This window comes from Loxodonta africana, chromosome 8 (genome assembly GCF_030014295.1).
Source record: "Loxodonta africana isolate mLoxAfr1 chromosome 8, mLoxAfr1.hap2, whole genome shotgun sequence".
NCBI classification, from domain to species: Eukaryota; Metazoa; Chordata; class Mammalia; order Proboscidea; family Elephantidae; genus Loxodonta; species Loxodonta africana.
The window spans coordinates 32,410,665-32,423,768 of NC_087349.1; the positions used below are offsets into that span (position 1 = coordinate 32,410,665).

The 13,104-nt window shown below is 39.7% G+C and overlaps 1 protein-coding gene across 6 annotated transcripts in view; it reads right to left on the minus strand.

The window, feature by feature from the left end:
• Positions 1-13,104, minus strand: part of ST7 (suppression of tumorigenicity 7) — a 319,762-nt gene that overhangs the window by 248,151 nt on the left and 58,507 nt on the right. The window contains exon 1 of one of the 6 annotated variants that reach the window (XM_023544581.2): positions 6,608-7,868. The exons of 3 other annotated variants lie outside the window; for them this stretch is intronic. In XM_023544581.2, the coding sequence (XP_023400349.1) occupies positions 6,608-6,632 (25 nt within the window). In that variant the 5' untranslated portion in view covers positions 6,633-7,868. Of the gene's footprint in view, positions 1-751; positions 6,570-6,607; positions 7,869-13,104 lie in introns of those variants that run through there. 2 more of the 6 variants (XM_064289786.1, XM_023544582.2) reach the window with 2 other exon arrangements.

Consider the following 13,104-nt stretch of genomic DNA (forward strand, 5'->3'; position numbering starts at 1 on the left):
CGCACAAGTTTTGGGCAAAAAACTCACTGTCTTTACCTCCTCATCACCACTTTCCCTCCCACCCCCGCCTTCACACCACTAGAGCTAAGAGAATGTACCACTTACTCATCAAGAAACTGTTGCCTATAGTTAGTCTAACCTTAACTCTGTTTCTAGACCTGCACCAGTTTGTCACTCAGTGAAACCAGACACGGAGACCAAAGCTATGCAATCTAAAAGGAAGATGCTAGTTATCCACCAGAAAGATCTGGACATGTTTATACTCAGAAGATCTTTTATAAAAACTGCAATTCTCCAAGCCACTTCACTACATTGTGTCTACTCCATCTAAAACATATGGAGACACACACATACAACAACCACCACAATGCCAAAAGCGTTCAAAGATGTTTTAAAGAGGGTGCATATTTTATCCTCTCTGTGTCATAATCTGAACTCAGACGTTTGTACTTTAAACTTTTTGGCCCGGAGGGAGAAGTGTGGATTAATTACGGGTTGCAGTTTAAGTCTGTTCATGGCTGACCCAAACTGAAACAGAAGATCTGCACAGGTCTGTCTGAGAAACTTCTTTAAGTGCTTATCCTAAATTAATCGCAAAGTGCACACAACCGATTCATACGTACCCTGGAATAAAGTCATGCATAACATTTTTTTTAAAAAAGTAAAAACACAATCAATATAATTTTTTAAAATATCAATTCAATATTATAAGTAACTATATGGCTGAGAAATGTTTCAAATTTAATTTTACCTGTATAATCCATAATGAAGCAGTAGGCAGGAAACCAGGTATCTTCCAAAGTATAACTCAATTCAGACACAAAATGAAAGAGCTCCCTGGACCGGCAAACCACTCTGGGGAAAGTCTCCTGCCATGTGACATTAATACACGCACACTTCTGCTTATCTCTTGACTCAAACCCCAACGGCCGTGACTCTGCTCTCTTTCCCTGTTTCGTTTTTTGTTTTGTTTTGTTTTTAAGTTGACCTCAGAAAAGTCTCTTAGAAAAGAACAGTTATTAGAAAATAAGAACTTTTTTTTTTAATCATCTCTTCCCATTTCATTCCTGTATTATTAGTTTAGAAATGAGAAATAAAATTCTTTTATTTCTCTACGTGGAAAGAACACAAGAAGTCCACATTTCATCCTAGCACTCAATGTCACAAAGCTACAGAAGCTGAAAGGAGTCAGCATCCAAACTGTTAGGAAGAATGCAATTTTGTCATTATGCTTCCTCATTTGATAGTAGGCACGTTTGATCCACTTATAACATTTGATTAATTTGAAAACAAATCTAATAAACCTAATAAAAGAACACTCCTTTAAAGCATATCTAAGACCTCCGACTCATTCATCCAAGACCTGAAACACACATCAGATGGAAAGGACATATGGTCATTACTGAGACAGATGCTATCTGATGTAATCTTTAATGTCATATTACCATGTCCCCTGAGCCATGTTTTCCTTCATTGCCAATTGTTCTTCACCTTGAGTATGCCCCAGCTAAACTTTAAATAAATTTTAACAATGGCTACTTTGTACTGATAAAACAATTCTTCACCTTGCCCAGAGACAACATATAAATAAATAAGTAGGTAAGTAAATAAATAAATATTTGAAATTTTAATCAACTTTGTTTCAAGCAATCTGAACGCTTAGACAATTTCCAATTTAGATTTATTTTAAAAAGTAGCGCTACTCTGAGAAAGATAAGGCAATTCGTTGTTTAGAGTGATTCTGATGGAGTAGTGGGGTGTTTTGTTTTGTTTTGTTTTTGTCTTGTTAGTTTCCTTTCTACTGAATAAGTTTCTCCATAAAATAATTACAAAGTTGACAACACTATAAAATAAATGATTTCTAATTTTTAATGTAATATCAAAAGTATGTATAGTACAGACAGCTTCAAATTCGGGGCTTAGGCGAACCACTTAACAGATCTCCCAATAATATTATGAAATCAATGGGAGAAGCATTACTTCACTGGCTCGTACAATCAATGCTTCATTACCATGAACAAGTCCCAACGCACCACCCGTCTGCTAAGAACAGTCAAAAACTGTTAACTCTCATCAACTTCACTTGTCGCCGTTGCCAAGAAGCCCCATCTCACTTCTCAGGCCCTAATTCTCTTTATTCTAGGGTACGGACAGGGAAGATTTCCATGAGCTACAAAAAACTGATATAATTTCTTCCTAGTAATTAAAATGTACAAATGGTTAAAACACTAATGCCATTATTGTTTTAAAACAGTAAGCTAAAAGTGCCTAATACTAACCAATCTCTTAACATCCACAGAACTTGTATGTGTGTGGACATTTTACGCTTTCACAATTTAGCACAGTTAGCATGGATTTTTTAAAGTTCTTACATAATCAAAACCCTGGTGGCGTGGTGGTTAAGTACTACGGCTGCTAACCAAAGGGTCGGCAGTTCAAATCTGCCAGGCGCTCCTTGGAAACTCTATGGGGCGGTTCTACTCTGTCCTATAGGGTCACTATGAGTCGGAATCGACTCGATGGCACTGGTTTTGGTTTTTGGTTTACCTAATCGTGTGAGTAGCATTATTTTAAAAGCAGTTATTTGGTTTTTACCTGTCTTTACATTTTGTAATTCTTGTTTAAGTCACAGATGTTTTAAGGAAATGCATTTTAACAACAGAAGGCAAATACAATGAAAAATCTAATTAGGGAGTATGTGATAGATGGATCAATAGGCTGTTGTTGTGTGCCATTCAGTCGATTTTGACTAATAGTCACTTCCTGTATGACAAAGTAGAACTGCCCCATAGGGTTTCCTAGGCTATAATCTATATGGAAGCAGATCACCAGGTCTTTTCTCCCCTGGAACCACTGGATGGATTCAAACCTCCAATCTTTCAGTTAGCAGCCAAGTGTTTAACCATGGTGCCACAGATATATAGCTAGATAGGACAGGATAACCTACCACCTACAGTAAAGTGATTTACAACACATCAGAAATAAGAGTAGAGTGGTTAAGAGCAAGGCTTTGAGTCAGACAAGGTTCAAGTCCCATGTTAGCCACTGACTAGCTAGATGATCTTAAGTTTTTTAAGCCTGAGTTTGCTCATACATTAAGTGACAATGTATATATACAAAGGACCTAGAACAATGCCTGTGGTGCAATAACAGCTCATATGTAAACAGCATTTAATATGTATCAGGCATTGTCCTAACACATCCATTATTTATTAATCCTCACAAGAATAATAATATGGGTATTATCCCCATTTTATAGATGAGGAAACTGAGGTGGGGAAGGTGAATAATTCAAGTAAGGTCATACAATATAACTGAGAGGAAAGATTACACCCAAGAACCCCAGCTCCAGAGTCCTTGCACTTAACCACTATGAAATATTGCCTCTGTAAAGTAGGTGATCGATAAATGGAAGCAAAAAAAAGAAAAATCATTTCAAAAACTAGAATCATTCTTCCCAATAAAACCAGTTCTACAGTTGACCAAATATTTCAACTCTGGGTTTATAAAAATTCTCTTTTTATATTATACGCTCAATTTCAACATATAGAAAAATTAAAGAGAGAATGAAAGTCATAATGTTTACAATCACTGTGACAGCTTAAAATGAGTTGCATTAATCAGTTAAGCAGAAACAAGGATTCAAGTGCAGAGAGCTATAGCCATAAAAGGACCTGCTATCTACAGAACACGCCCAGAATTTGGAAATTATCAAACAACATCATTAATATCACATGCAAGTGAAATTTTGCTGAAGATAACTCAAAAACAGTTGCAGCAGTACATGAACAGGGAACAGCTATAAATTCAAGCCAGATTCAGAAGAGGGTGTGGAATGAAGGATGTCACTGCTGACGTCAGATGGATCCTGGCTGAAAGCAGAGAATATCAGAAAGATGTTTACCTGTGTTTTATTGACTATGCAAAGGCATTTGACTGTGTGGATCATAACAAATTACAGATAACATCAAGAAGAATGGGAATTCCAGAACACTTCATTGTGCTCGTGAGGAAACTTGTACATAGACCAAAGAGGCAGTCGTTGAACAAAACAAAGATAATACATGGTTTAAAATCAGGAAAAGTGTGCGTCAGGGACGTATCCTTTCACCGTATTTACTCAAGCTGTATGCTGAGCAAATAATCCAAGAAGCTGGTTGTCATGGATTGAATTATGTCCCCCCAAAAATGTATGTATCAGTTTGGCTGGGCCATGGTTCCCGGTATTGTGTGATTTTCCTATATGTTGTAAATCCTGCCTGTATGATGTTAATGAGGGAAGATGGGTGGCAGTTGTGTTAGTTAGGCAGCACTCACTCTACAAGATTGGATTGTGTCTTGAGGCAATCTCTTGAGATATAAAAGAGAGAAGCGAGCAGAGTGACGGGGGACCTCACACTACCAAAAAAGCAGTACCAGGAGCACAGCATGTCCTTTGGACCCGAGGCCCCTATGCCTGAGAAGTTCCTTGACCAGGGGAAGACTTAGGACAAGGACCTTCTTCCAGAGCAGAGAGAGACAGAGACACAAAGAGAGGAAGGAAGGGGGGGCAAGGGAAAGAGGAAGAAAAAGGGAGAGAGAGGGAAAGCCTTCCCCTGGAGCTGACACCTGAATTTGGACTTTTAGCCTACTTTACTGTGAGGAAATAAATTTCTCTTTGTTAAAGCCATCCACTCGTGGTATTTCTGTTATGGCAGCACTAGATGACTAAGACACTGGACTATATGAAGAGTAGGGCATCAGAATGCGAGGAAGACTCATTAACAACCTGCAATAAGCAGATGATACAACCTTGCTTACTGAAAGCAAACAAGACTTGAAATACTGAGAAGGATCAAAGACTACAGTCTTCAGTATGGATTACACCTCAACATAAAGAAAACAAAAAATCCACAACTGGACCAATAAGCAACATCACAATAAATGGAGAAAAGATCGAAGCTGTCAAGGATTTCATTTTACTTGGATCCACAATCAATGCCCATGGAAGCAGCAGTCAAGAAACTTATTGCACGGGGTAAATCCGCTGCAAAAGACCTCTTTCAAGTGTTAAAAAGCAAAGATGTCACTTTGAGGACCAAGGTGTGCCTGACCCAAGCCATAGAACTTTCAATTGCCTGATATGCACGTGAAAGCTGGACAATAAATGAGGAAGACCAAAGAAGATTAATGCCTTTGAATTATAGTGTTAGCAAAGAATATTGAGTATACCATGGATTGCCAGAATGAACAAATCTGTCTCGGAAGAAGTACAGCCAGAATGCTCCTTAGAAGTGATGATGGTGAGATGTCTCACGTACTTTGGTTATGTTATCAGGAGGGACCAGCTCCTGAAGAAGAATATCATGTTTGGTAAAGTAGAGGATCACTGAAGGAGGAAGACCATCAACGAGATGGATTGACACAGTGGGTTCGACTATGGGCTCAAACATAGCAACAACCGTGAGAATGGTACAGGACTAGACAGTGTTTCATTCTGTTGTACATAGGGTCGCTATGAGTCGGAATTGACTCAATGGCACCTAACAACACCAACTATCCACAGCTATCCAGCAACCACTAAGTCTGGCAATACTCTTCAGTTCTCCAAATATCACAGCAGATACTACTGGCCTAACCTCTAAAGAGTTACAGCAGATTCATCTTTCTGTAACTTCAAATCTCATAAGAGCCTTCAACTAGATCTCTCCACCTACTTCTGCAAGAATCGTCACTTTCTGACCTCACCCTCTGTGAATGAGACTTGCTAATGCACCTAGATGTCCCCCACACAATCACATCCTCCCCAAAATGTAGTAACAAGTAACCCAAGTTGGAGGCCCTTCCCTGATCACCCATTCTCGTAACTATAACTCACTGACCCATTGCCCACACGGTGCTTTTGAACTCCATCCCAGATTCCTGGTACAGCTTAACCCCTTGTAATCCATGCTGGAAGAAGCATAATTACTAAATGAAGAGACCTGGGATCTAGTCCCAACACTGCCATTCCTTACCATTCTGGTCACAGATAAGTCTTGGGACCTCCATAGGTCTCCATCCCTCACTGGTAAAATGAGGAGGTTGAACTGGATGATCCCTAAAATCTAGGACAACTCTAGAATTCTACATCAAACGAACTGGATGAGAAAACTGAAGTAAGTCCCCGCAGGTAACAGCTCCTCCTTATCTAGCCCACACCATCCCCTCTTCCACCTTGCTGGGGCTCTGGAAACAGTCTCTCTGGGGTTGAAAACCAGGCTGCCGGGGGTATTGTCCTAAAGGCAGTGCATTTACTACAGTGAATGGCTGGTGCTCTTCCTGCTAACAGGCATACTGCTGCTCTCTCCAGGCAGGTCCTACCAGTAGTTGCAGGCTGGGGTGAGCAGACAAATACACATAAACACTCACATAACACACTTAGAAATAATTGGCAGAGATGCTGCCTACTGCAGGGTTCGTGGCCTGGTGGTCACATCTTAGGACAATGCAGCCTCACTGCCCCCTATAAAGCTTCGGAAGGGCATGATTGCAGGGTATGATTAAGATAGCCCATACAGGGAGTGCTGGGTTTACTGTGGATAACAGCTCTGGGGCTGAGACATATCTGCCTTCAGGGCCTTCTTACCTGGGAGTAGCTCCTGCTGTGCCATGTTGTGCTGAGGATCCAGGGACAAACAGTCCACAGCTGATCACCTTTGCCAGAGCAGGAGAGTGAGAACCGCTCCCACTTCAACCTTCCCTCTTAAACCCCCAAACCATAACTTGACCATAATATCCCACATCATATTTCTGACACATATAATAACTCACTTTGCTTATTACATATGTTTTAAAACCCCAGGGTTGGATTATAACTGCTCACCCTAAGTTTCTCCACATTTCAGAAATAGAAATAGGGGGTTTCCCTCCAACCTTCATTTTCACTCTCCTCACCAACATGTCAGAGCTAAGTCAAAATGCCTTAAAAGTTCTGCCTCATTCCAACTTCCCCTTATTACTAAGTCAGAGCAAATGTTATCTAAGATATTATCTCAGCTTGCTGCTCTCCCAGGCCTCTCACCACCCACACCAGGCTGCATCTGCCTCAGCATTTTGCTTTCCTGTCTGTTTTCCTTCCTTGGCTTTGCTTTCTGAGCCCTAAGGCTGCCTCATGATCTGCCCAAAAATGTGAGAAGACTTACACTCCAAAAAGGATTCCCTGAATAAAAAAGATTACTAGAATGAGCCCAACTCCTCCAGCAAGTGAGTTCTATGCCTCCATACCTCACAGCTTTTACGTAAAGGAAGACAGAGGAGCATCAAGCACCAACCAGATAACAAAACAGCTCTATGAAATGAGGAGGAAGCACGACTGCTCAACTCAATACCATGATTCACAGCAAACAAACTAATAAAAAAAACCTGTTGCCACTGAGTGGATTCCCACTCAGAGCAACCCTATAGGGCAGAGTAGAACTACCCTATAGGGTTTCCAAGGCTGTAATCTTTACGGAAGCATCTTTCTCCCATGGACTGGCTGCTGGGTTTGAACTGCTCCCTTGGCATAGACCAGTACTATATATTTTCCAGGGCACAGAACCAAAGCAAAGAATCATCTTTAGCAGGCACAAAAGCACAATTATGGCCAATGATATGGATAAACCTGATAGAAAGATCCACTTTACCAAACTCATACCTTCAGATAAGGGTACTTTCAGGACAGGGTACACCCGTTTTTATGCCTTAAAAGACTAGTGGTGGGAAAAGATAGTCTTTTTAACAAATGGTGCTGGCATAACTGGATATCCATTTGCAAAGAAATGAAACAGGACCCATACCTCACACCATGCACAAAAACTAACTCCAAGTGGATCAAAGACCTAAACATAAAGACTAAAACGATAAAGATCATGGAAGAAAAAATAGGGACAATGTTAGAAGCCCTAATACAAGGCATAAACAGAAGACAAAACATTACTAAAAATGACAAAGAGAAACCAGATAACTGGGAGCTCCTAAAAATCAAACACCTATGCTCATCTAAAGACTTCACCAAAAGAGTAAAAAGACCACCTACAGATTGAGAAAGAATTTTCAGCTATGACATCTCCGACCAGCGCCTGATCTCTAAAATCTATATGATTCTGTTAAAACTCAACCACAAAAAGACAAACAACCCAATCAAAAAGTGGGCAAAGGATATGAACACGCACTTCATCTAAAGAAGATATTCAGGCAGCTAACAGATACATGAGAAAATGTTCTCCATCATTAGCCGTTAGAGAAATGCAAATTAAAACTACAATGAGATTCCATCTCACTCCAACAAGGCTGGCATTAATCCAAAAAACACAAAATAATAAATGTTGGAGAGGCTGCGGACAGATTGGAACTCTTATACACTGCTGGTGGGAATGTAAAATGGTACAACCACTTTGAAATTCTACCTGGCGTTATCTTAAAAATTTAGAAATAGAACTACCATACAACCCAGAAATCCCACTCCTCAGAATATACCCTAGAGAAATAAGAGCCTTTACACGAACAGATATATGCATACCCATGTTTATTGCAGCTCTGTTTACAACAGCAAAAAGCTGGAAGCAACCAAGGTGTCCATCAACGGATGAATGGGTAAATAAATTGTGGTGTATTCACACAATGGAATACTACGCATCGATAAAGAACAATGACGAGTCTGTGAAACATTTCATAACATGGAGGAACCTGGAAGGCATTATGCTGAGTGAAATTAGTCAGTTGCAAAAGGACAAATATTGTATAAGACCACTATTATAAGATCTTGAGAAACAGTATAAACTGAGAAGAATACATACTTTTGTGGTTACGAGGCGGGGAGGGAGGAAGGGTGGGAGAGGGTTATTTACTGATTAGTTAGTAGATAAGAACTACTTTAGGTGAAGGGAAGGACGATACTCAATACATGGAAGGTCAGCTCAACTGGACTGGACCAGAAGCAAAGAAGTTTCCGGGATAAACTGAATGCTTCAAAGGTCAGTGGAGCAAGGACGGGGGTTTGGGGACTATGGCTTAAGGGGACTTCTAAGTGAATTGGCAAAATAATTCTATTATGAAAACATTCTGCATTCCACTTTGAAATGTGGCGTCTGGGGTCTTAAATGCTAACAAGCAGCCATCTAAGATGCATCAATTGGTCTCAACCCACCTGGATCAAAGGAGAATGAAGAACAACAAGGTCACACGATAACTATGAGCCCAAGAGACAGAAAAGGCCACATGAACCAGAGACTTACATCATCCTGAGACCAGAAGAACTAGATGGTGCCTGGCCACAACCAATGACTCCCCTGACGGGGAGCACAACAGAGAACTCCTGAGGGAGCAGGAGATCAGTAGGATGCAGACCCCAAATTCTCATAAAAAGACCAGGCTTAATGGTCTGACTGAGACTAGAGGAATCCCGGCGGTCACGGTCCCCAAACCTTGTGTTGGCCCAGAACAGGAACCATTCCCGAAGACAACTCATCAGACATGGAAGGGACTGGACAATGGGTTGGAGAGAGATGCTGACGAAGAGTGACCTACTTGTATCAGGTGGACACTTGAGACTGTGTTGGCATCTCCTGCCTGGAGGGGAGATAGGAGGGTAGAGAGGGTTAGAAACTGACAAAATTGTCACAAAAGGAGAGACTGAAAGGAGGGAGCGGGCTGACTCATTAGGGGGAGAGTAAGTGGGAGTAGGGACTAAGGGGTATATAAGCTTATATGTGACAGACTGACTTGATTTGTAAACTTTCACTTAAAGCACAATAAAAATTATTAAAAAAAAAAAAAAAAAGACTGATGGCAATGGTGGTGGGACCTAAGGCTCCCATATTTGCAAAACACGGACATCTTATAAAGTAGCAGGACCACTCCCTTCTCCTTACATTAGTCCCAAGAGAACTGACATTAAGTAACCACAGCTGGAAAGGGTGGAAGGAAGAAATAACTTCCATAACAGGTGAAGTGTCCCAATCATTGACATTTTTACTCTATAAGAAGATGATTATAAAAAAAGATATCTGTTCAAGTGTTTAAGCGTAACCAATAAAAAAGAATACACATCAATTAGTCTTGATATAAAATGACTAAAGTTACTAAAATACCTAGTAAAAATACGAAAGAATTAAGATTTTCTTCCTACAAATATGGAAGCTTGTTCTCTTCCAACCATACATGTGTTTATTCATTTTACACCCTGAAAGTGGGGGTCATTTTATATGCAATTGAATCAAAGCTCTAGTGAAAACATTAGAAGCAAAATTCAGGTTTCTACAACAAACAGGAAAAGGAGCCCTGGTGGTGCAGTGCTTACAGTGCTCAGCTGCAAAAGGTCAGCGATTCAAACCCATTGGCTGCTCTGTAAGAGAAAGATGTGGTAGTCTGCTTCCATGAAGACTGCAGCCTTGGAAACAGTTCTACTCTGTCCTATAGGGTCACTATGAGTCAGAATCAACTCGATGGCAGTGGGTACAATAGATATATCCCTCTGTAGGAAAGCTTCTTTAGACAAACCATAGGCCTTCCTGTGTGGCTCTGGTTTGTTCACCTGGCTGGCAAAAGGAACCACTGGAAAATAAGTGAAGGAAGTCATGGAAAATAGTCATGAATGGACCATTGTGGGTCATCTCAGTGGCAAAACACGGCGGAGAAATTCTTCAAGAAATATGGTAGTATTCAGCTAGAGTTCTTGGTTAGCAAAGAATGCCACACATTTCCAGGGTACATGAAAACATAAATCATTCTTGATGTTTTATAACAAGGATAGGAAAACTTTTTCTGTTTAAAGCCAAATAATAAATCGTTTAGATTCTGTAGGAACATATTGTCTGTCACAACTACTCGACTCCGCTGTTCCAGTGCAAAAGAGGCCATAAACAATATGTAAATAAATAGGTGTGGCTGTGTTCCAATAAAACTCTACTTAGAGACACTGAAATTTGAATTTCTTGTAATTTTCACATATCACAAAATATCATCCTTCTTTTGAATTTTTTCAATCATTTAAAAACATAAAAAAACATTGTTAGCTTGCAAGCCATAAGAAATCAGGCAGCAGGCCAGATTTAGCCTATGGACTACAGCATGCCAAAACCTTGATTTATAATCTTTACTGTAGTCAATTTGATCTTTTTCTGAAAGGGCTCTGATCTTCAGTTAGGTCTCTGCCATTGACAAGGCTAACAAAGATAATGATTCCATCAACAACTGCCTGACGGATCAAGGCAGTGAAAACTTCAATCCTGTTTCCTTCACTTCTAATAATAATCTTAGCAACACCTTGTCTTGATAGGCCACACTACCTTTTTCATTCTCTATCACATTAGCATTAATGGTAAATTCTGAGACAGACTCTCAGACATTCTCACCTACTTTCACAGGATAACAAAAACATCTCCAGTGCTCATACATCTCCAGTCCTCAAAGCTCCTGTAAAAAGGGAAATCTCTGGGTAAGATATCCAAGTCTCTTCAACTATACTACAAGCCAGGAAACTTTCTACAAAGCACACTTTAGTCTTAAATACAAGTAATAGCTCGTTTGGCATAAGAAAACCCGGCCTCATTCACCAACAATTGCTGAGAGAGAGAAGAAACATATTATAATTCTAACTGCACAGTTAACTAGTTTAGTTAGCTCGTTTCAAAACAGCATCTGATATGAAACTAAGAATTAGGCTTAGATTATTTCTATGGTCTTTTCTAACTCCAAAATGAAACAATTCTGTAAAGAGCCAACTAATCATGATATCTGATCCAGTCCATTGAGAGTTTCAACATTTTTCTATCAAAGTTCACGTGGATGCCATTTTCACTTTTCATTATCTTTCAGATAAGCAAGCAATTTCCTCTGTTCTTTTATCTCTGAAGGCCATTGAAAATATATTTCTGATCAGGATAATTGCTACCCTCTTAGGAATTAACCAGTCTTAACACAGAGAAAAGTGATTCCAAGAGAAAATACCGTGTAGGGTGATACTTGGAAGACATTTCTAGAGACATACATTTTTGTCTGCTGCAACTACAAACTCCAACTTGTGGAACTTCCCCATAACAAAAGCATAAAGTAAGTTCCTTTAGCTGCCACAGAAATTTGTCTTTAAAGTTACTTCAGTTTTCCACAATAATCTCACTTGTGACCTATATGAACCACACTTCAGTCTAACTCTTAGAGTGAAACAGACCTGGATTTTATTCCTGCCATTGCTAATCATAAACTAAAAGTTCCTCACCTCTAAGCCTCAGTTTCCCCATCTGTAGAACAGAGATGCTGGTACACATGGTAGCAATGGAAACAACATGTACATAATGGTGTATAACTATTGATGTGGGAAAACGTCTGCAATATGTTGTGAGGCTTGAAGAGGAATTTACAGAACACAGGAATGATATGATAACATTTTGCAGCTGTTTTTTTAAAGCATACAGTAGATATCTCCGGCAGTAAAATTACTGAGGATTTTCCCTTTCTACTTTCTTCACTACTGCAGAAGTAGTGCAAGCTCTTAATGCAAAATGTTCAATCCAAAAAAAAATAAAGGCATTTTCATTTTATGTAAACAAATGGTGTCTCATGTAGGTATTCAAAAACCAACAGCTCAGGAGCCCTAGCATATTGAGGGCAGCAGAGATGGAATTTATTTTAATTTTTGTAAATCTCATAGCATCTGGCACAATGTCTTACACACAACAGACTCTCAACAAGAGGTTGTTAAGTCTTTCCAACAGGCTCAAAATAAATTAGTCTACAGGTCAAGCCAACGTCAATCTTCATCTTTCCTCCTGGGTTTGATTTTCGAACCTTTTATTCTTCCATTCATTACAAAAAATTCTGCTTTTCACATTCAGGATATAAAAGTCACATTGCTGTTCTGTGCTGCTGAATTGATTTTGACTCATAGTGACCCTGTATGACAGAGTAGAACCTCCCCCATAGGATTTCTAAGGCTGTAATCTTTACAGGAGCAGATGGCCAGGTCTTTTCTCCCACAGAGCAGCTGATGGGTTTGAGCCACTGACCTTTTGGTTAGCAGCTGAGTGTTTAACCATTGCACCATGAGGGCTCCTTAAAAGTCATATTAAATTAGCTATATTAAAAACTATATCTGCAGTTGATATG